General features: G+C 48.1%; 2 protein-coding genes across 4 annotated transcripts in view; one reads left to right on the forward strand and one right to left on the reverse strand.

Annotated features, from left to right (window-relative positions):
* DCAF1 (DDB1 and CUL4 associated factor 1) overlaps nt 1-11,631 on the forward strand; it is a 56,026-nt gene extending 44,395 nt beyond the window's left edge. For 2 of the 3 annotated variants that reach the window (XM_061458261.1, XM_061458262.1), the window contains exons 23-24: nt 6,768-7,023; nt 10,619-11,631. In XM_061458261.1, coding sequence (XP_061314245.1) covers nt 6,768-7,023; nt 10,619-10,677 — 315 coding nt within the window. In that variant the 3' untranslated portion in view covers nt 10,678-11,631. Of the gene's footprint in view, nt 1-6,767; nt 7,024-9,699; nt 9,756-10,618 lie in introns of all 3 variants that reach the window. The other variant, XM_061458263.1, reaches the window with a different exon arrangement.
* A 4,952-nt stretch (nt 11,632-16,583) lies between these two features.
* Nucleotides 16,584-19,742, reverse strand: RBM15B (RNA binding motif protein 15B). The gene has a single exon (XM_061458265.1). The coding sequence runs from the start codon at nt 19,611-19,613 to the stop codon at nt 16,848-16,850; it is 2,766 nt and encodes a 921-aa protein (XP_061314249.1). The 5' UTR covers nt 19,614-19,742; the 3' UTR covers nt 16,584-16,847.
* Between the last annotated feature and the right edge of the window lie 23 nt (nt 19,743-19,765).

A 19,765-nucleotide genomic window follows, 5' to 3' on the forward strand; every position in this document is an offset into this window, starting at 1 on the left:
TCCTTTAGGAAAACTTCTAGGAAAGTTTTTTCCTTTGTAGGTGTAAATGATAAATTAATTGAATCAACTTACTTGGCTTTCTGAGTGTTCACGTGGGATCACAAACCGGGTAGAGAAGTTACCAGTGATTTGCTTTGAGATTATCTAGGTATAATCCTTTTCTATGTAATCAACTTTTCTGGTTCTGTAAGTTGATGCTCAGTAGTTTTCTTGTGCTGCTACGTCTTTGTAAATCTGCCTGTATGCAGGCATGTTAAACAGCTGATGTGAGTCACTTTTGACCTCTTAAAACATCCTCAAAGTAGTTCTAGGGTCATAGGTTGTGTGTTGAAGCCATTTATGTGCTACTGTGTGAATTAGTGGATTTTGGTGAGTGTTGAGAGATTTCTCTTATGATGCACACTTAATTGTTCCATTTTGCAGTCTTACTCTAGAACTTACAGTTCCTGCATCCTTTGTACTTGTCTAAAATGTACGACTAATGAATACTGTACAGTACTGAGTTATACTCTTAAGACTTTTTGACTTGCTGATCCTACCCTGAAATGCCGTTTTTCTGACTAAACTAGCCTTTATTAGTTGAATCAAATTAACTCTATCGCTGAGGTGAGTAGCTCGAGAGAGGACGCCTTCAACACTGGAGCAGGGGGGAGATCAGCGTCCAGGAGCCTCAACTCAGAGCGACAAGAGCCACCGAGGGACATGCCCAGGAGCTGGCAGTTCAGCTGATGCAAGCAGGGACTCACAGGGGGCAGAGCCAGGAGCAGCAGCACCAGCCCTGAGTGGGTAAAAACCTGCCCCAGGGAGCGCGGCGAGGCAGTTTGCGTGGCAGTTAGAGCAGGATGGTGAGCACTGTTGTATGAGCAGGGCCCGGTCTGGGAGCTGTGCTCTGGCTGCCCCGGCAGTGGCAGCGTAGGCACCCAGACAGAGCCGATGAGAGGGGAGGCTGCAGTGCAGAGCTCGGGGTGCAGAGAGTGCCTGCACTGGTCTGGTGAGGGAATGGTGCACAATGGGCAGGGCTGCACTCGGTGCTCCCTGGTGGAGGTCCTCCTGCAGCAGGTGGCTGAGCTGCGGGATGCTATTCATAGGCTGCAAGATGTCAGGGTAGCTGAGAGGAAGCAGGAATGCTTGTTCCTGGCCCAAAATGTGCAGGGGCCTCAAGCTTCCCCTGTAGCTCATGAAGGAAAGAAGGAGGCCATTAACCTGGGAAGCTGGGAAATAGTGACCAAAAAAAAAACCAACAAAAAAAGGAGGAAAAGGACAATTAAAAGCAAGGGGCTTCCTCCTAAATCTGTTGTCCCCACCCAGAACTGCTTTGTTGTCCTGCAGGAGGCTAATGAGGAAATGCACTTGCACCGGAAACAGGCAGCTGATGCACTGGTAAAGAAGATCTCTACTGGTGCTGCCAGGAAAAAGCAGTGGGTCGTAGCAGTAGGGGACTCTACACTGAAAGGGACAAAAGCACTCGTCTATCGGCCTGACCCGGTCTCAAGGGATGTGTGTTGTCTACCAGGGGCACGGATCAGGGCTGGCTGCACACAAAGAATTGCAGTCAGTGGCTCAATGTCCGGCCGGAGACCAGTAACGAGTGGTGTCCCTCAGGGATCTCTGTTGGGACCGGTCTTGTTCAACATCTTTGTCGCTGCCATGGACAGTGGGATTGAGTGCGCCCTCAGCAAGTTTGCCGATGACACTGAGCTGTGTGGTTCGGTTGATACGCTGGAGGGAAGGAATGCCATCCAGAGGGACCTCGACACGCTTGTGAGATGGGCTGATGCCAGCCTCATGGAGTTTAACCATGCCAAGTGCAAGGTTCTGCACCTGGATGGGAGCAATCCCAGGCACAGCTACAGGTTGGGCAGAGAAGAGATTCAGAGCAGACCTGCGGAGAAGGACTTGGGGGTGTTGGTTGATGAGAAAATGAACATGAGCCGGCTTCAGTGTGTGCTTGCAGCCCAGAAACCAACCGTATCCTGGGCTGCATCAAAAGGAGCGTGACCAGCAGGGTGAAGGAGGTGATCCTGCCCCTCTACTCTGCTCTTGTGAGACCTCACCTGGAGCATTGTGTGCAGTTCTGGTGTCCTCAACATAAAAAGGACATGGAACTGTTGGAACAAGTCCAGAGGAGGCCACGAGGATGATCAGGGACTGGAGCACCTCCCGTATGAAGACAGGCTGAGGAAGTTGGGGCTGTTCAGCCTGGAGAAGAGAAGGCTGCGTGGAGACCTCATAGCAGCCTTCCAGTATCTGAAGGGGGCCTATAGGGATGCTGGGGAGGGGACTCTTCATTAGGGACTGTAGTGATAGGACAAGGGGTAACGGGTTAAAACTTAAACAGGGGAAGTTTAGATTGGATCTAAGGAGGAAATTCTTTCCTGTGAGGGTGGTGAGGCACTGGAATGGGTTGCCCAGGGAGGTTGTGAATGCTCCATCCCTGGCAGTGTTCAAGGCCAGGTTGGACGAAGCCTTGGGTGAGATGGTTTAGTGTGAGGTGTCCCTGCCCATGGCAGGGGGGTTGGAACTGGATAATCTTAAGGTCCTTTCCAACCATAACTCTTCTATGATGCTAACTCTTCAGTTGAGTCAAGCAATTTGTAAGTTGAACTGGGGCCTGTCTCTGTACTGACATCCTACTTAGATCTGTGGATAGCTATTCTGCACTAAAGTTGCAGCCTCTTTGCTGTTTTGTTTTGTTCTCTTGTTCACTTAAATTTCCAGCTTTGTCTTTGTTCATTACTTTATTTTTCAGCCTTTTTTCTTTAACCGGGGTGAAGTCAACACCTGTGTATTTATGTAGAGAAGTGGGGCCACCAGGCCATTTTGTGTATGAAACAGGGTGGATGTTTCCTAGATCAGAATTCCTTTATAATCTCAGTGCTGTGTTTTTGAAGAGCAGAAAGAGTTGGCCATCCAGGTATGCTGATACTATATTGCCATCTGTGTTGCAGCTGTTTCACACTGACATCTGTGTATGCTGGAGACGAAGACAAGTAACACTAGTATGGTACTCAGTGGGCACTGCATACTGTTCTACTCTTGTTATCTATCAAGTTAAAGCTTCCTTAAGTTAATCCTAAATTTAGCTATCTACAAACAATTAATATACCTGAATCACAGTGTAACTAAAATGGGTAGCAATGTGACATCCTTCATGCAAAAACTGAGCTCTTGTCTTCTCCCTGTGAGTGTTGCCTACTCTATTTAAAAGGGAGAACTGGATTTCCTCTTTTTTCTTCAGGCTGGGATTGTTTGTAATGAATTAAATAGGAAGGTAGGGTTTTGGTCTAGCTGTACCGTAATAATAGTGCCCCTGGGTGTAGAGTAGGCACCTAAGAATATCAGGCAGTGAGTTGCGAGTTCTGATAGTGAGGTAAAGTGTTTTACAGAGAACAGGTTATGAGATGGTCAGTTTGTGATTCTGTAATACTACGCTTGTACCTTCTGCAAAGATAAGATAACTGGCAGCTGTGAAGTGGCTTCTGTTGGAGAGGTAAAAGAATATTCTCACATTCCTCCTCTGATTCCTCGGAAGACAACATGAAGTTCTGATCTAAGCAGCTTTTACAGAGAGCAGCCCAAATAGAAGAACATCTTTCGGCATCTAAAGAAGTTAGTGATAGCTAAAAGAATTCCTTGGTATTGTTTAAGTTGTATGGAGTGTGCTGGTCCATGGATTCTTGTGGATCAATTTAAAGAGGAAGATAAGCACAGGTACAAGCTTATTTTGCATAGATGTCCATGTTAGTGGTTCTTTCTACCAGCACATGTGTTCTTTCTACCAGCACCCAAAGCTCTTGGGAACTGCTGATGGGTAGGTAGGAGCTTGCTTTTGCAGGGTCCTTCACAGACCCAGATATGGTTTGGAATAATTGTTCTGCCTATCTTCCCTTGTGACATTGCACAAGGATTTGTTTCACTGTTGTTATTGCTGTGCTTGCATGTGTCATGGGGGAAGGCATGCCATTTTTTATCTGTATATGGATCCCTATGGGAGACATTTGTGGTATTTGGTGAGCATACATCCTAAATGCCCATTAACAGTCTGGATATCGCTTACATATGATGGTGTCAGACTCCACTTGCTATTTCCTCACACCTTTCTCGGCTGTATTTCCCACAGATTGGCTTTGGGTGCAGAAGCTCAGTGTTCTTTCTCAAGAGAGATCTCACCACATACATGCAAGCCTTGTATTTCTAAACTGGAGTAATGCTGTGTGCCTGCAGAGGTTTGTGCTTGGAGATAGTTCAGAAGCTAATGCAGAATTAACTTGCCTGTTAGCAGAAGCATCACTTTCTAAGTTTTGTTCTTTAAAGGGAGATGAGGTACAGGCTTCTCACTAGTTAAGATGACTCCTCTTGAACTGTGCTCTATGTCACTCATTCAGCTTGGTGAAAACACGCACTTGTGTGCGTGTTGTGCTCCCTCTGTCACACAGGACTTCTTGTAGCGTGTGTTTCACACTATTTTCTGGTTTACCAAGGACAGATATAATTAAGATCTTGTCTTACTGTTCTTAGGTTGGTTAAATGAGTGTGGCCTGATTCTAATCACCTACTTCGGGTAAAGTAATTTAAAGTGGAAAGGTGGAAACATTTCAGTTCCCTACTCTTCTGTTGCTATTTGTATTTTCACAAAGGACTGTTTCCTCACTGGTTGATATTATCCTTCCAAGTTGATTTGCGGCTGAATGATGCACCCTTTATTTAATTTGGCTCTTATTCTTTCAGATGGAAGAAATCTTTAGCTTTTTAGAACTATATTTCACTTCATCCTGTATTTAAAGGATGATGTTGCTACATATTCCTCACCGTAAGCTTGAATGAAAACGTTGACAAAACAGTATTTCAGTTTCCAATAAATACAGTAAATGTGAAACATAATCAAATTCAGTAGTGTTTGACATTTTAAGTCATTGTGAGCTAGATATTTAGGAAAAAAAATGCTTTCAGAAAGTCCACAGTTGTGGAAGCAGAGGGTACCTAAGTCATTTCAGAATCCTTTAGTTTTCAGCAACATGGACTCTAAATGAATCTTTTAGACAATACACTTTTTTCCTCCTGTCTACAATTGTCTCTGTTTCCAGACACTGAAAAACTTGGCTTAATTTTTCCAAGCTTTTAAAGCAAATTGACCTCTTCCTTTCCAGTCTCAGAGTTTAGATACTGAAAAAGGAAAAGTTTTTAATCAGTTTTCAATCCTGACTAAAGCTGAAGACACTGTTCTCTCTGCAGATATTGCACAGAACAAAAGTCAAAGTAAGGCAAAAGCTTTCATACTTGATTCAACATATTCCGTGGAAAATTATACTCAATATGGTATGGCCCTGCAGTTTAAAACTGAACTGCAAGTAAGGTATTTCCTTTCCCAGTGTGTATACAATTCAAAAAGCAGTGTCCACTTAGCTGAGGACTCACTGACTTGGAGTTTGTAATTGCCTACAATAGGCATAGGCTGTAACACAGGTTGTTTTAATTTTATACCTAATATATGCTTATTCAGAAAGAAAATTCTATGTACTAAAGCAAAGCTTTCGTGCTCCATTTAAATAGCACAGCACTTCTGGTCACTGGTGGAGACTTGACTGCTTTTTACAAGCAAAGAAACAATAAAAGTTGCCCAGGCTTTTTGCCATTCCTTGTTCCTTTTGCCTGTGACAGATGTTGGATTTGGGTGGGTGTGGTGGATTTTTTTTATAGCGCTGACTGAAGAAAAAGCAGACTGGGGAGATGACAGGGAGGTATTTTTCCTCTGTCCTTTTAGATCTGAAAATACAGTGGTCTGAACAGCACAGTGCGAGTGTGGTGAGCTTGAGCACCAAACTAATCCTTGAAGTGGGTTGTTAAATATCTGTCTTAACTGCTTTATAATTTGGCAAAACGTGATCTTTCCTGAAACAAAAGGACAATTAAGACTGAATGACTTGAGCTGCCTTCCTGCCACACAAGAACATTCTGTTAGAGAAAGAGGGTGTGACTCTGAGGAGAGATGCAGGTATACTGAACCCTTTCTTTGAGTCTTGGAGACTTCTTAGAGCTTGGCTCATGATGGCCCTTCTTGGCCTCTGGTTTGTCTGGAAGAACAGAAGGACTGTAACAGCTTCTTCCCACTCAGTATTATCTGCTAGATACAGATTTCTGGATTTGATCTGTACAATGAGGAATTCACTTGCTTTATTGAATGCAAATTCTTGTGGTTTGACACAGAAAGATTTTGATCCACAGGTAAATGCCAAAGATGAGACTCCTGAGCTGCTTTAAACAGTTCTGTCATATGAGTGATTCAGGGATTGGGTTAAGCTAATAGTATCTTACTCTACATCTTACATCTAAATCAGGAATGGCTGAGAGACTGAACATGTATGCTGTTTAATGCAAAATAAGAGGTTTTGGTCCAGCTGAAACTAAAGCAGTTTGTATGAGAGTAGTAACAAAGCCATGGATTAACAGGTCTTACTGCATGTTCTTCTCAGAAGTGCATTGTGGTGGCACATGTTGATGGCCAATATGGGAGAGGAGCTTGAGCCAATGGTACCTGTGCTGCCCCAGCATTTTGCAGATAAGGCTTTGCTGGCCTGCAAATGATGGTAGTAGCATGTGTCATGTTCTGTAGTTGTGGAGAGGAAGTGTTTATAATGTGTGGTGTTTATAATGTGTGATGTCTGGATATGGGGAGAAGTGAAACAACAGGTATGCTTTCTTCAATTATTCTTACTCCATTTTACATTTGTTTTAATGTCTGCAATGGACTATTTTTGCTGTGTCTGTAGGAGGAAGAAGAGCAAGAGGAAGAAGACGATGATGAAGATGATGATGATACAGATGACCTTGATGAACTAGATACGGACCAGCTGCTAGAGGCTGAGCTGGAGGAGGATGAGAACAATGAGAATGCTGGTGAGGATGGAGAAAATGACTTTTCTCCCTCTGATGATGAGGAGCTTGCCAACCTCCTGGAAGAGGGAGATGAGGGTGAAGATGAAGATTCTGATGCTGATGAGGAAGTCGAGCTGATTCTTGGAGATAGTAAGTGTGTGCCTAGCTTGGTGACCACAGGTGACTTGTTCTCTACCTAAGTCTTCTCTGAAATGACTTAGCTTGACTTTCCCTCTTGCTGGTATGAAAGGCACTAATCATTGTGGCCTTGTTCACCTGTGGTCTCTCAGGTGAGTAATCTGTCAGTAAAGACAGCTACTATCTGAGAGAACAACTGAAAGTTCTGGAAAGGAAGGTGCCTCCTTTCTTCAAGTGCTCCCAGGTGCATATGTGAGAACTTGGCAAGCCAAGAAGGTCTGTGTGAAGGAGCCTTGTCTGGTTGCTTGTCTGACCCACCCTTCAACAAGATACTGGTTGATCTGTTACCTCACCTGTCTTCTTTGCCTTATTTGTACTTGTAAGGACAGAAAAGCATTTTTGGTTCTTGGTGCTATTCTTTCTCTTCTGTAATTGCTTAAAGTGCAAAACAAACGTGGCATTTCTGACTTCACTTCCTTTTTTAGATTCTTCTGAAGCTAACATAACTTTTGGGAGAACATTTAAATTGTTCTTTTTCTGGCATTCCACAGATTTGAAAAGTTAACAGTGCGTGTGTACTTCTGTGTATGTATGAGAAAGAAAGCACTGAACTTTGTATGTAACAATTACATTTGTAAAAAGGCTTCACAAGAACAAGAAGGTGAGTAGGATAGCGTCAGGCTTGGGATTTGTGACACCAGATTCTGTTCCCTTTTTTTGCAGCACAAGTTTTTAGTATGCACAGCCAAGTTATTTTTAATTTCCAAGCTGTAAAATGGGGATTAACATAGTTATCTTAAGTTAGAAGGTGGGTAAGGATGAGTAATTACAGAGTGCAAGGAATGTGAAGTCCTGCAGTGGTAGGAGATAAATGTGAGGGCTGTGGTGGAATCAATCTTCCCTGCCTGCGTGCTGGAGGATTAAGCATGCCAGGACTCTGTTTTGGCACTGATGTGGCTGGCAGACTCATCCACGTCTTCTCTGTTCACATGTAGCACAGTCATTTTTAAGGATGTGGCCACATATAGTTGCCAGAGTTATTGTGTGGGGTAAGTTTGTTGTTCTCTTGAAGGTAGTAGGCATACAATGCAGGGCTTTATAGGGCATTTACATAGCTCAAATTCATTAATAGCATATTGCAGTTCAACGCTTTGGGACCGTGGATAACTTCTGCCTGTCCCAGTAGCTGTCAGGACATTTTTGACACAACTTCACTTCTGTTTCCTCATGGGGTGCAGGGACAGAAGTTATTAAGAGAGCACCCAGAGTGCTGGAACTGGAACTGTCCAAGGGGCAGAATGAAATATAAGTACAGGAATAGTTAATGAAATGGCCTGAAACAAAACTAGGTGCTACTTGACACTTGGGTATTTCAAGTGTGCTCTGCAGAGCACTGTATATTATGAAATGGTCACATCTGTACACTGTTTAGAGGTAGAACTTTGATCTGGTATCGCAGTGGAGCTGCAGCCAAATGATTCTGTGGCTGTTAGGTTGCTTAGCAGCATCGTTGGGAACTTAAAGCAGGGAGCGCAGCTCTGCCAAGCTGATGTGTGGTCCTTGCACAGGGTTTGATGAGTGGGGTTCTGTGACTGCTTCTCTGTGACTTCAACTTCATCTGGCTTGCTTTTGTTTCTCACCCAGCAAAAGCAATTAAAATTTCCCTCCTCTTTGCTTATGCTGTGTTCCAGAATGAAAAGTTGTAAGGGCACTGACACTGTTGCCCAGTACAGACCTGAGGCATGGTGGTAAAATTAGAGTGCTTCTACTGCAGACCATTGCTGTGTTTTGGATGAACCTCCACCACATACAGTGGGCATGCTTCAAAACAAAATAATTCAAAAAACAATTGAAACTGCTTTGGTCCTTTGTGCTTTAGAAGAGGTTTTATTTCCTTTTCAGGAATCATCCATGGAGAACCTTTTAAGTATAAATTTATCTTCCTCCTCCTTTGCCACCTCCTTGGGGTGGGTAGATCTGTTTTGTCCATAGCAGTTTAGACAGTGTGCAGATACTGTTCCTGGACAGGTGGGGTGTGACACAGGATGGAAAAAATACATGGAATTCTCACCAGCAGCATGGCTGACTCTTCTTTCTTCTTCTGTTATCAAAAATGGCTATTTCCAGGCAGGTCTTTAGGCTTCTGCCCAGCATTTAACTGCAGCCAGGTTTACCCTGAGCTCAAAACTGGAAGGCTGTGTGGTGAACTGGAGAATAAAGAAGTAGGAGATCCCTTTTCAAAGGTCTCCTTTGGTGTTTAAAAATAAAACCCACAGCAGTTTCTTTTCTTCTCCAGAGTTTCTGGATTATCTTGCTTGTGCTTCTTTCCCTCTTACTGGATAAGTGTAGCTGCTGCAGCACTTGCTGGTGCTTTCCAACTACCCTTACATTACTGTAGCTGTTCTAGGAGCACTTGGCCCTCCAGCTTAGGCTTAGTATGAAGGGTGGTGTGACTGGAGCATTCATTGCTGATCTTCAGAGAGGAGGCTTTGGGAAAGGGTTTGTGCCCTCTGCTGCTTGTCTGTGGTTCTTTTCCTAAGGAAAGCACCTGAGAAAGGGTGAAACTTCCAGAAGGCTTTGCTTACCTTGACAGGAATGTTAGAGATCCAGTGTAACTGGGATGGCTAAGAGGAAGTCTTGGTGTCTTTTTTGTGTTTTTGTTTTGTTTTTTACTATTTTTAACACTAGTTAACTGCAGCATCCAATGAAATCACATAAGAAAAAGAGCCAACATCACCTCTAAGGTAAGGCAGGAGACCTCTTGCTGCCAGAGCTGCTACCACTTCCCTCTTGCACAACTGAGGGAGGAGAAATCTTATGTCTTAAGATAAAAAAGCAATTGTGTGTGTGTTACTGCTTCTGGCAAAGCCTTCCATGCCTTCATTCTGTACCATGGTGAAGAAAATCAGGAAAACTACAATTTTCAGGTCACCTTTAATGAGTGCTGAGTAGTTAAATTAATTACAGAAATCTTTGGGTTGCTAGAGGAAGCTTCTAATTGTGGATGTATGGATTGTTTCCCCTCTGTGCTGTGCAGAGGGGAGTGACACACCAGTAAGAACCTTGTCCTGAGGAAGCCTAGGTCTAACTTGCTGTGGAATGAATTAGCCCCATGCACATTATACAGAAGCCATATTTCACCACATTGGGTTGGTGGAACTGTCAAGCTTGCTTTCAGATAACAGCTGTGAGGAATGGCTGCCAGATCTGTCCAGCCCCCAGCATGAAGAGCTGTTGCACTTAGATGTGCACAGTAGGTTGTAGAGGCAGCTCACGTGCAGGTAACTTACTGCTGGTTGTCTTTCTCCCCCATCTTGTCGTGGGGTAAAACGCCTGCCAGCTAATACAGACTGCACTTGCTAAAGCTGCTCTCCTCTTGACCCTCTGCTTCAAGCAGGGAAAGGAAGCTCTGGTGCAGATTTGCTAACTGCTTTTGATTGATTTGAAATGCACTAATGGTGCTAGCTGCCTGCGTCATTGCTGGGAGCTGCTGGTCTCAAGCAGGTGGTGGCTATCTCTTGTAACTCTGAATGATTTGCCTTGCTTGGCAGCCCTGACAGCTGTGTTCCTCCACAAACCAAACATAACCTGCATGTCTTCCTTGCAGCCGACAGCTCAGATAACTCCGACTTGGAGGACGACATTATCCTGTCTCTGAATGAGTGAGGAGCGACTGCAGGCGGGGTGTTGGCGAGAGGAGACGCTCCCTTCCCAGCAGGCAACCAGAGACCAAATGGGAAACCAATCCTGAGCACCCCAACCCTTCGTCTGGGACAACCTGAGGAACTCCAGCCCATCCGCTGTGTTGGTTTGAGTCAGTTTGAGGCTTGGGGCTGAGTCTGAGGCTCTACAATAAAGAAATCTGGAGTTAGGCCTCTTTTCTCTGCCTTTTTTTTTTTTTTTTATTTTTTATTTTAGGCTGAGATGATTCTCCTCTTCAAGGAAACTTCTGAAGATATTTCGCAATATATTTTCTTTGTATAAAGTTCTTTCCTAAAGAACAGAAATAGTTTTATATAAAACAAAAAAAAAAGGAAAAAAAAAATAAAAGGCAGGTGTTCTAGTAAAGAGGGGATGAACTTTGTATTCCTGTAATACCTTGTTACCATGGGGTAGGTTCGGGGGAGAAAAATTGTTTAAAATTAAAAGAAGAGGCATTTTTATGCAACCCAGTGAAATCCAAGCATCCTGGGTTCTGATATTGGTGAGGAGTGAGGATATTTTTCTTTTAAATATGATTTTATTCTTAAAAGAAAGAAGCAACAGGAGTTAACCCCTGCTAGTGGGTCAGTGGCTTTCCAGGTGCTTTTGTCCTCCAGGGAAGAGCCCTGTGGGCATTTGGTGACTGAAGGTACAGGCTGTTTGAAACTCTTGTAATGAGAGGCTGAAATCCTGTGTTGGCCTAGTCAGAGTCTGGTATTCCTGAAGACAAGGAGATCTGGGATTGACGTTGGAGCCCTCTTTCTCCCCTCTGCCCTTTATGGTTCAAGTTTTTTAATGTTTTGGTTTTTTTGTTTGTTTGTTTGTTTGTTTCCTTGCCCTCTGTGTGGAAAATGCAAATTGAAGCCTTTTTCTTTAATGTAAAGTGTATTTATTAAAAAATTAAATACAAATCCTGTCTCTGTTTTTGGCTGTGAGTTGCAGCCATGCGTTCCTCTGCCTCCTATTCATGCTCTGCACAGAGTTGCTCAGCCAGGGAGCCACTAGCCGTAGGTGCTGGCCTGGCTGTAATAAGGAAAGGCAAAGGAAACATGGGCTGAGATCTGTGGGAGTGCAGGCTCTAGTCCTTGGGGACGTCCAGAGCTTCATGAGACGCTTCCCAGTGCCTCTGGCTTCAAACCTGACTGCTTGGTTTGCCCGACAGCCTGGAATTCTCCGTGCACACCCGCGCTGCGCAATGTGGGAGCTGGAAGGCGCTGCTAATGCCGGGCTGTGATCTGGTTGGGTGGACCAGAAGATCCACCCTGTGGCTGAGTTACCGGAAGCCCAGGGAGCCTTGCCACGGTGCGTCGGAAGGCAGGAGCAGCGCTGGGCCTCCTCGTCTCTGTGGTTTGGCGTTTGCCGTGTGGCTGTAGCGGCAGAAGGCAGGGTCTGTGCTCCTGTTTGAACGTGGCAAAGAGGCCCTGCCCTTAGAAGGGGAGGAAGAACAATAGCAGTTGAGTGTTTAATTTCCCTGTAGAGCACACAGCTTGGTTCTGTGAGTCAGAGCCGGAAGGTGAGCGTGCTTGTTGCTTGCTTGGACAGGGCCAGAAATGTGCTGCTTATTCCCAGGTGTTAGGTAACATCCACTCAGCTTTTTACTCTTTGTTTCGGCCACTTGCAGAATAGTTTGAGACAGAAGAGGGAGCTGGAGCCTGCCTGCTCCTTGACACTACAGCAGTTGCTCCACCAAGACCTGTGCTCATCTCAACTAAGGCTCAAGGTTTCGCTGCTTGAAGAGAAAGGATTTTCTTTTTAACCAAGAGAAGGGATGGCTTTTCTTCCCTCCAGAGTGGCATCTACTTAATGCACTGACCCAGGGCTGCTTGTTAATAATTAAAAAGGAAAGTTTCTGCTGCAGCTTATAATGGATAATTGTACCCTCCAGAGTTGATAAAGACAAGTTGTGATTGCTGCAGCATGTAAGACCAGCAATTGGAGCGGCATTCTGATTAAATGATGGGATTGGAAATCAGATAGGGCACCCAACAGCTGTAGAAGCCAGTCTCTGCCTTATCATAACCCTCCTTGTGCAACTTCACCTGAGAAAATGTGCTGCTGAAAAGGAGAGAAAGAAAAAACATACTGAGCTACTGCTACCACCAGAAGGAGATGCTGTCCCAGATGTCTGCGTCTTCTGGTGTGACACCACAACTGTCAGCAGCTCCATCTCTTGCTGTTTTGGGCCAGGCTATCTCAGAGGAATTTACTAACTGGTTTTGTGAGACAGAACCAAAACAACCAGCACAGAGCTCCTATTCAGAAGTTTGACTTGAAACCAGGCCACTGTGAGTACATCTGCTGTCCCTCCCCTCCCACACCTACCTCATTGAATGGCCTTAGCCCACAGGTCACCCACCCAACACTGCCAGAGCAGTCCCTCTGCCTGGCCTGGGGAGACTGGGCCCCTCTGCTTGCTTATTGCAGAGCTGCTGTAGGGATGCAACTGGGGGGGGGGGTTACCTGCACCCTGTGCTACTGCCTTTGTTCTTGAGGGGCATGGCTCAAGATGTGCTGGAGGAATAGGGTGACTGCAGCAGGCTGGGTGCAAAATGAGGATTCCCAGTTAAGGACTAGCAGGGGTTGGTTGGTTGGTTTGTTTCTCCAGCTACTTGAGATGGGGGGACCATGAGTAACTGCTTGGCCCATTTAGTGCACTGCACACTCGAGTCCAAGCTGTGTGCCCATTGCGCCAGCACACTGGGAGGTTGCACGCATACGCTTGCAGTGCAGTGGTTCAGATAAAATCTCATATAGGCCATGGATAGGAGAGCAGGGTGGAAACCTCAGGGCTGGTTAACCTGCCTGATAGCTAAGGGTAATCACCAGGGTATGGTCAGCTCATCAGCACATGCTGGGCACAGGGACTGCCAGGGTCTAGCCCTTTTGTCAATGTTCCTGTTACAGTAAAGACAGATGGTAGCTGGTGTTAAAAAGAGGCTAAGACAGAGTACTTGCTGAATGGGTGTTGGAAAAGAAAAAAGAGGGGTAACTCAAATCTGAACACTTATCAGACCACCACATCCATCACCTCACACTCTGGTCCCACCTTGAGTTTCAGATCACCCTCAGAGAGACAGAGGCCATTACACTGGTGCAGTTACCTTACAGCCACTGCTGTACCAGGTGAGCTGAAAGATACCCCTTCAGCACTGTTACACTCACCATCTTCCATCATCGTCTTGGGCCTCGCAGCTAGGCTGTGGTGTTTCTCCCACCCCCCTGCCACTAGCTATCTTCTCCCTGGTACTGCATCCCATCTCAATTTAAGGGCCAAGTCTTGCAAGCTGTAAGACAGAGATACAAGTAAATCATTGCATTTACTGTAATGATCTACCTTTTTCCAGGCCTGTTTCTCTTGGAACCAGCCAGGATTCATGTCTGAGGGGCCAGGATCATATCCAGGACTGCAGGAACAGGGGTCGTAGCCTCAGCACAGTGGGTTCCAACAACGGCTGTGGCTCACCTGCATGCAGTGGAGCTGGGAAGGCTCAGGTCATCAGGTTAGAGGGCTTATGCTGCTTCTGTCCCCTTTTTTTTTTCCTTAAACTCTCTGACTCCTCACTTAGGCCTGCTAATTTGTTTGTAGAAGGGAGATTGGCTGGTCCCCCATTCATGCACACATGCTCACACGCGTCAGGCACTTTGCTGGGTACAGAAATACCAGCATGAAAAAATCCTATCCAACCCAAAGCGTGACAATGTTTGTGTTCTAAAACCCCTTTCCATTATCATTTGCTCGTCTCCAAAGGAAAGCAGGAGGTGGGGATTTCTGGTGGTTCCCTGGCTTTTTGCCATCAAGCAGTTGCAGCTTTTATCATGTATTGATTTTTTTTTCCCCCTTCCGATTCCTCACATTCACTCACCATAACACACACACACACACACAAAGCCACTCCACAGCCTCTGGAGCTGCCACTGAGAAGCCAGCCAGGGCAGCACCATGCACTCTGCCACAGACTGACCGGACACCTCCAACACATAGGATACTCTGACAAAAAGCTCTAATCACTCTATGACTCTGGCCATAAGGGGTATTTAATAGCACTTGGTTTCAGGCAGTACTCAACGGTTACAATTGTTGATGTTTGGCACTGTCTACATTTACAACAGCAGCGGGGACTCGGTCACAAGGTTAAAAGTCAGCGTCCCTGTAACCGTGTAAAACCAGGGGCAGGCCAGTTACCCTGCACTGTGCAGCCATGGAGCTGCCTCTGCACTGCCCAGTGCAGTGAGGCATGACTTGGCTGTGGGAGCAGCAGGGTTGCTCCTCTGCTCCTACAGCACAACTCAGCAGCTCTCAGCAGAGGAACCAGCTCACCTCTCACCATGGGACATCCCCTCACATTGTAGCTGTACTTGGGCCCTTACAGATAAATTTATGTTTCCTGGGGTACAGAAGATGCATCATCAAGTGAAATGCTGACCCCCTCACACTAACTCGTCAGATTTACTTTTAATATAATCACAGTATTAAAAGTTTAAAAGGAGAAAAAAGAAACAAACCCCAACAAACCACCCCTTACTTGTTGCTATCAAGACATCATTCAATTAAGCAACTGCTCAAACATCATCAGCCGATGATGTCCCTACTGTGACATTGCAGGATTAAGAAAGAAAGAATAAAAGCAACCTTACAGTGAGTTATGCTCCCTGCTGCAAAGCATCTGACACCAATTATATCTGAGAGTACAGGCTTAAAAGGACCTTTGGCACCTGTCAGGAAGCGAGTCTGCTTGGTCACAGAGACTGGTGCAAGTCAGACTCTGCTTCTCCCAGGATTTGGTTCACTTGCTTACCACCAAACCACCCACCTGCACGTTTAAAGAAACTTTAAACTTTAGTGTTTTTAATCCCACACGATTTTCCAGAAGCTTCCTAAAATCTACAGGCATCATTTTAAAAAATAACAGTATCCCCCAACCGAACAGCATGTACTGTAGCTCACATCTGAACTACTTATGTATCCTCCTGCTAGTGAGCACACAGAGCTGTCCCGGCTGCTCTCCTGAACCCGACTTACAGCACACACAGGGAAGGTGACGACCACCCCATCCTACAGTCCAGTCTGTGAGCTTGTTTCCTACAGGCACAAGGTACTTGAGGGAACAGAACACGTTGTCAGCCAGCCAGATGGGTGGTTTTTTCTGTAAGCCTGCAAACAAGCTTCAACTTTAACAGCCAACCCCCCTTTGCTGTTTCTCTTTCGATAAAGGAGTTCAGAGAGTGCAACACGATCAACTACGCAAGAGACACCTACAGTTTGCCAAAACCCTTGTGCCCTTTATTTGCTTCTCTACAACTAATACAGGCCCAAGAGGGTTCCCCCTTAAATGACTTTTTTTCGTTTCTCCTGCTTCTTTTTCCTTTTCCTTTTCTAAAACTGGGAATGCCAACCCTCACTTTTGTTTTACCCAAGAACTTCTGACTGAGACGTGTATCAAGTGCTCTCAAACCTCACAGAGCTGAATACAAAGTTGACTCCTTAGTGGCAAACCTTGTACCAAGTATTAACTGTAATTGTTTTGTTGTGTATAAACCCCATTTCTTGATCATGATTTGCTTCCTTGGGAGCTGGCTTCCTGGGAGGCTTCTATCCTCAACCTGAGAGCCAACAGGAACGCATCCAGCCTCAAACTCATGAAATAAAAAGCTATCGGGACCAAAAAAAGGCGAGGTCTAGCATCAACCTCTCATACAGCACAAAGAACCGCCCGTCCCCACCCACCTTGCAGGACATGAATAAGGAGATAAGGAGAAGCAGAGGGCTAGGGCCTCAGAAACTGAACTGGGTTGGGACCATCCCCTTCCAGCCCCTGACAGCACAGGGAGCCAGACCTTTCCAGGCCACAAAAACTAGGATAGCGCACAAGTTTAGAAATCCATCAGTGAACAAGGCTTTACTGACAACTTTTCATACAGTTAAAAAATAAAAATACAGAACAACAGCGGACAGTGTCACATATTAAAAACGAATAAAATGGGCTCTATTTAAATGGGATTAAAATTAATTAGGAACTAAAAATCTTACCACTTTGGCTGAGGTGTTTTGAGCCTCCCCCAAAATGATCTGCCTTAAAAACAACTGGGTTTTGTGACACACAAAGAAAACATGGAATTCGAAAAGACAGTGTGGGCTAGGCAGTGTCTTTGACTATAACTATCACCATATGTTCTTCTTCTAACTTTCCCAATGTCCTTAGTGCTGACTGGAGGTACTGCTGAGAGAATTCACAAGGAGGGAACGCGTAAAGCATGCCTGTGCTGTCTCTGCCCTTCGCCCCTCCCACGGGCAGGCTGATAACCCCAGCAGCCTGCTTCTGTTTCAAGTAGGAGACCAGATTCCTGAGAAGCCGTCGCTGCAAGCCAGGCTCTACAACAGGGAAGGTCCCCTCGGCCTCTGCCCCGCCCGGGGCGGACTGGGTGGCCAGGAGCACAGCATAGCCGTTGGGGCTGCCTTGTTTGATACGGCGAGTGACTTCATCCAGCTTGGGCTGGTCAAGCCGAAGTCTCTGAGCGATTTTGAGCTGCGTTAACTTCCCGCCAGACGCATGGTCTTTAAGGAGCCCATTGATGACGCCGAGGTCTCCCTCCAGGATGTGCATAGAGGTGGGGAAGCAGCTGTTTTTTAGCACAAGAAGCCCATTCCAAGCAAGTTGCAGTGTCTGAGCGTATTCCGATAAATTCTTTAGCTTTTTGGTCTCAGATTTTGGCTCCTCATGAGTTTTTGATTCCGATTCACCCGTTCGATGATTGCGCTCGCTGTCCCTTTTTTTAGGCTGGGGAGCATCGGATGGCTCACGATAGGGTTTCTCCTCAGTCGCGTGACGATTGTTCTGAAGGGAGTTACCCTGCTCTTTCTCAGCTCCGGATTCTGTAGTGTGATTCTCCTTGCGAGCCCTGTCTGGGCTGCGGTCTAAAGCTGGCCCACTGGCCTTTGTCCTGCTTCTGTCCTCGTAAGGCGAGTGAGTAGTCCTCCCGCGGTCACTGGAAAGGCTCCGGCGTTTCCGCCTCTCTTCCCATGGTTTGGGCACGCCGCGATCGCTGTCGCTGCCCCAGCGCTCTCCGCTCCGGCTACGCACCGACCGGCTGTAGCTTTCCAAGTTGTTTCTGCGTTCAGCGTTTTTGGCAGGGCTGGCCCAGTCTGCCTCTGCAAAGCTCCTGTCTCTGTCCGAGTACAGGAGATGTGGAGGAGTCCTATCTCGCACCCTCAAGTCTTGCTCTAGGCTTCTGTGTCTGCTGTACCCGTCAGCCAGCAGTTCGTAGTGCACGGGGAGCGGTGCAGGCTGGTACTGCTGTGGGTATCTCGTCTCTTCGGCTTTGGCAAAATCCACACGGAGTCTCCTCTCCGGGCCACCCAAAGGGAAACCCCTCATCTGGGCACACGCAGCCTGGGCAGCATCCAAGCTTTCGTACTGGATATAAGCGAAGCTGTCTCCTTTCACGTAGTCAATAGTCCTGATGCTGCCGAAGCGGTCGAACTCCCTGGCCAGGGCAGCCAGGGAAGTACTCGGACCAAGACCACCCACCCACAGCCTGGTAGTAGGGTTGGCTTTCCCGTAGCCAATTTTGATAGGGTTCCTGCCGACAACGCGGCCCGACATGGCGACTTTGGCCCGATGTGCCATGTCCAAGTTTTGGAACTTGAGGAAAGCATAAGCCCCACCTTGGCCCCGGGCAGGGCGCTTGATCACCACTTCTTCAATGATGCCGTACTTCTCAAAGGCACGTCTCAGCTCCACCTCCGAGACATTGTGGTCCAGGTTGCCAATGAAGAGGTTGCGAGTGGCTCTCTGGTCATCCTCCGGCATCAGGTCTTCCTCAGCCACGATGGGGTAACTGTAAGGGCGTCCGCGCTCGTCGTACAGCCCATAGTAATCCAGGGCCCTCTCCCGCTCCCGGGAGAGCCCGATGGCAGCTGCTTCCAAGGCGAAGGCGGCGGCTGCGGCGTGAGCGTGCCTGGGCCGCGGCTCCCGTAGTAAGGGGCTGGTGACAGGAGAGAGCGATCTCTGCTTGTACTGGTAGGTGCTGTGGATGGGCGGCAGGTACCCCAGCGGCTCCGGGGAGGGCGCGGGGGGCGGCGTGCGGCTCCTCCGACCCCCGCGCAGGTACACCGGCTCCACCTTGAGGGGCCGATCGTAGAGGAGCAGCTGCCGGGCCCGGGCGTGCCGCCGGGCGTCGCGGGCGTCCCCGGGGTGTCGGAAGTTGACGTAGGCGACACGGCCGAGCTCGGGCGTGTGGGAGAGTTTGACACTGATGTCCCCGGCGCCCCCCCCCGCGAAGCGCTGGAAGAGGCGGAACAGGCCGTCCTCCAGCAGCTGGTCGGGCAGGGCCGCGCTCAGCCCGCTCACCAGCAGCGTCTTGTACTCACAGGAGCCGGGCGGCTCCCCGGCCAGGCCCGCCGAGCCCCCCAGCGGCGCCAGCAGCAGCGAGGGCGCGGCGCCCGGCGGCGGCCCGGCCAGCAGCAGCGAGGGGGCCACCACGGCGCCGGGCAGGGCCTTGGCCTTGGGCACGCCGAGCGCGCGGGACGAGGAGGAGGAGGAAGAGGAGGACGAGGGGGCGGCCTGGCTGCTGCCGCCGCGGGCGCCCGAGGCCGAGCCGCTCCCCGCCGGGCGGTGGTTGGAGTCGCCGCTGCCGCCGCCGGCGCGCTCATCGCCGCGGTGGCTGCGGGAGCTGGAGCCGCCTCCGCCGCTGCTACCGCCGCCGCTGGTGGTTGTGGTGCCTCCGCCGCTGCCGCCGCCGGGCGTGGACTTGTCCCGGCTGCTGCGGGAGGCGCCCGAGCTCCGGTGCGGGCCGCGCCGGCTGCTGCTCTCGCGTTCGCGCTCGCGGGGCCGCTTAGCGGCGGCGGCGCGGCCTCCCCCGGCCCCCTGCGGGCTGGAGTCCCGTTCGCTGCCCCGCTTCATGGCGCCGGGGCCCGCGGCTCAGGAGACGCCTCCGGCGGCCGCCGCCATCTTGGACAAAAGGGAACGAAGGCGGCTCCGGCCGCCGCGCCGCGCGGGCTCTACGTCATCGCCCCGCGTCCCGCCGCATGGCGGCGTCAGGGCCGCGAATGGCG

This window comes from Pezoporus flaviventris, unplaced genomic scaffold (assembly GCF_033815535.1).
Source record: "Pezoporus flaviventris isolate CSIRO_AGI_PZ_B2104156 unplaced genomic scaffold, CSIRO_AGI_Pfla_v1 ptg000026l, whole genome shotgun sequence".
Classification (NCBI taxonomy): Eukaryota; Metazoa; Chordata; class Aves; order Psittaciformes; family Psittacidae; genus Pezoporus; species Pezoporus flaviventris.